The 2,087-nt window shown below is 32.3% G+C and overlaps 1 protein-coding gene across 2 annotated transcripts in view; it reads left to right on the top strand.

Moving 5' to 3' along the window:
* Positions 1 to 2,087, top strand: part of POU1F1 (POU class 1 homeobox 1) — a 31,015-nt gene that overhangs the window by 25,961 nt on the left and 2,967 nt on the right. For both annotated transcript variants that reach the window (XM_006864650.1, XM_006864651.1), the window contains exon 4: positions 1,607 to 1,771. In XM_006864650.1, the coding sequence (XP_006864712.1) occupies positions 1,607 to 1,771 (165 nt within the window). The remainder of the gene's footprint in view (positions 1 to 1,606; positions 1,772 to 2,087) is intronic.

The following is a 2,087-nucleotide window of genomic DNA, read 5'->3' as shown; positions in this document are numbered from 1 at the left end:
TTAAACCTTTATGGGACACACAGACTCATTTCTCTTCTGCAGAGTCTTTGGTGGATTTGAACTTCCAAAGCTTTAAACCTTTATGGGACACACAGACTCATTTCTCTCCTGCAGAGTCATTGGTGGATTTGAATTGCCAACTTCATGGTTAGCAGTCAAGTGCTTTTCCTACAGTGCTACCCTGGTTCCTTGATAATTGTGATTGTTATTGTGAAGTATTATTAAGTTGAATAGAGACCCTGTATAAGGCTTCCAAGGAGCAGCTTTTGGAGTGAACCACCGACCCTGTAGTTAGCAGTTCAGATGTTGTCAAATTGTTCTCTACAGAAATTGTATCAGATTTTATTACCAGCAATTCATGAATGTCTCCTTAGCCTTCCTTAGAATTTAAGCTCCATTAAGACAGAAAGTCTCTTATGTGCTTGCTTGTTTGTTTCTTTTCATTTTTCTCTTCAATGGTGTGTCTCCTGTATATAGGTGTTGAAGGAAACATCTATTAATCTTTGGGATCTTTCTAAATCATATTATTTAAAGTGGTACTTCATTATAGCTTCATTTTAAATTTCTCTTATGAGAGAAGAGTGTTCTTTAATGTGTTTGACAGTCATTTTTATTTCCATTTCTATGAACTGTTCATAGCCCTTTCTTACTTTTTTTTAGTGTTTTAAACATGAAATAACTATAACAATTAACCTGCATTAAAATTCATGTAGTAGTGTCTTTTTTTTTTTTAAGACTGGAAATTGTAGTTCAAATCTCTGCACTAATGGAATAGACCATAGGTAACTTCATGATGATATTCATTGATAGACATCATATGTAATCAATTTATACATATAGGTATATAGCCTTAGGTTATAAAATAGTATGTAGTTATTATATGTAATAAATCAGTAGGTATCTTTTAATATTTATTTTCAATGTGCTATTTTAATGCTATGAATGTTTTACATTAGAAGTTGATGGTTTACATCAACTTGTATCCTAAAAAATGGAACAATCAATAAGAACCTTGTGCCTAGAGATAGAAAAATTATCAACTGATACAGTAAATGTTCTCAGAAATACATAAAACGTTGTGTAAACATAGCCTTGCAATAAACATCTCCCCAAACATTTTAAAGAGAAAGTAAGCATGATTCTTGGTTTTATTTGGATATCCTTCAAAATGCATTTAAAATTTTCACTCTTAGAATTGAAATTATATTTTATATCTCCATATATTTTGTGCATTATGTTAAGTATTATATAGATTCATTTGTAGATATAGCAGGTATTTAGTATTAATGGTAACAAGGAGTAAGGATTTTTAAGTGTTTTAGGAAGTGGTTGTCTTTCATAACTATTGTGAATAACAGATGCCCTTCTGTGAATTATTTTGGGTTCTCAAAAGTCATTTATAAACAATAACAAAAAAAAAGAATTGATTTTTGAAATACTGGACAACCCTACATTGGATTTTACCAAACAACTTTAAATTGCCAACAGTGATACACTTGTAAAACAAATATAGTAATAGATAAGATTCACAAATTGTGTGCTAATTGACTTCCAAATTAATACTCATTGAAAACTGAAGATAATTGTTTCCCTTGTCCTTTCACAGGATACACCCAGACTAACGTTGGGGAAGCTCTGGCAGCTGTGCATGGCTCTGAATTCAGTCAAACAACTATCTGTAGATTTGAAAACCTGCAGCTCAGCTTTAAAAATGCATGCAAACTAAAAGCAATATTATCTAAATGGTTAGAGGAAGCTGAGCAAGTAGGAGGTATGAAAGCCTTTATTAGAAGTCTATACTATTGTATTAATCTAAGCGTAATAGCTACAATTTGTATAATTAATACTAAACAACACATTGGAAATGTATTTCCTTTCTGATTTGTCAGTGCAAAAGAAATGTATTATTACATTCTACATATATATATGTTGTTGTTGTTATGTGCCGTGGAGTTGGTTCTGACTCATAGCAATCCTGTACAGAGTTTCTAAGGCTGTAAATCTTTACAGGAGCAGAAAGCCTCATCTTTCTCCCGCGGAACAGCTGGTAGTTTCGAAATGCTGACCTTGCGGTTCACACCCCGATT

Source organism: Chrysochloris asiatica, unplaced genomic scaffold (genome assembly GCF_000296735.1).
Source record: "Chrysochloris asiatica unplaced genomic scaffold, ChrAsi1.0 scaffold00068, whole genome shotgun sequence".
NCBI classification, from domain to species: Eukaryota; Metazoa; Chordata; class Mammalia; order Afrosoricida; family Chrysochloridae; genus Chrysochloris; species Chrysochloris asiatica.
The sequence above is the reverse complement of the archived record's forward strand: the minus strand, read 5'-3'. Positions and strand labels throughout refer to the sequence as shown.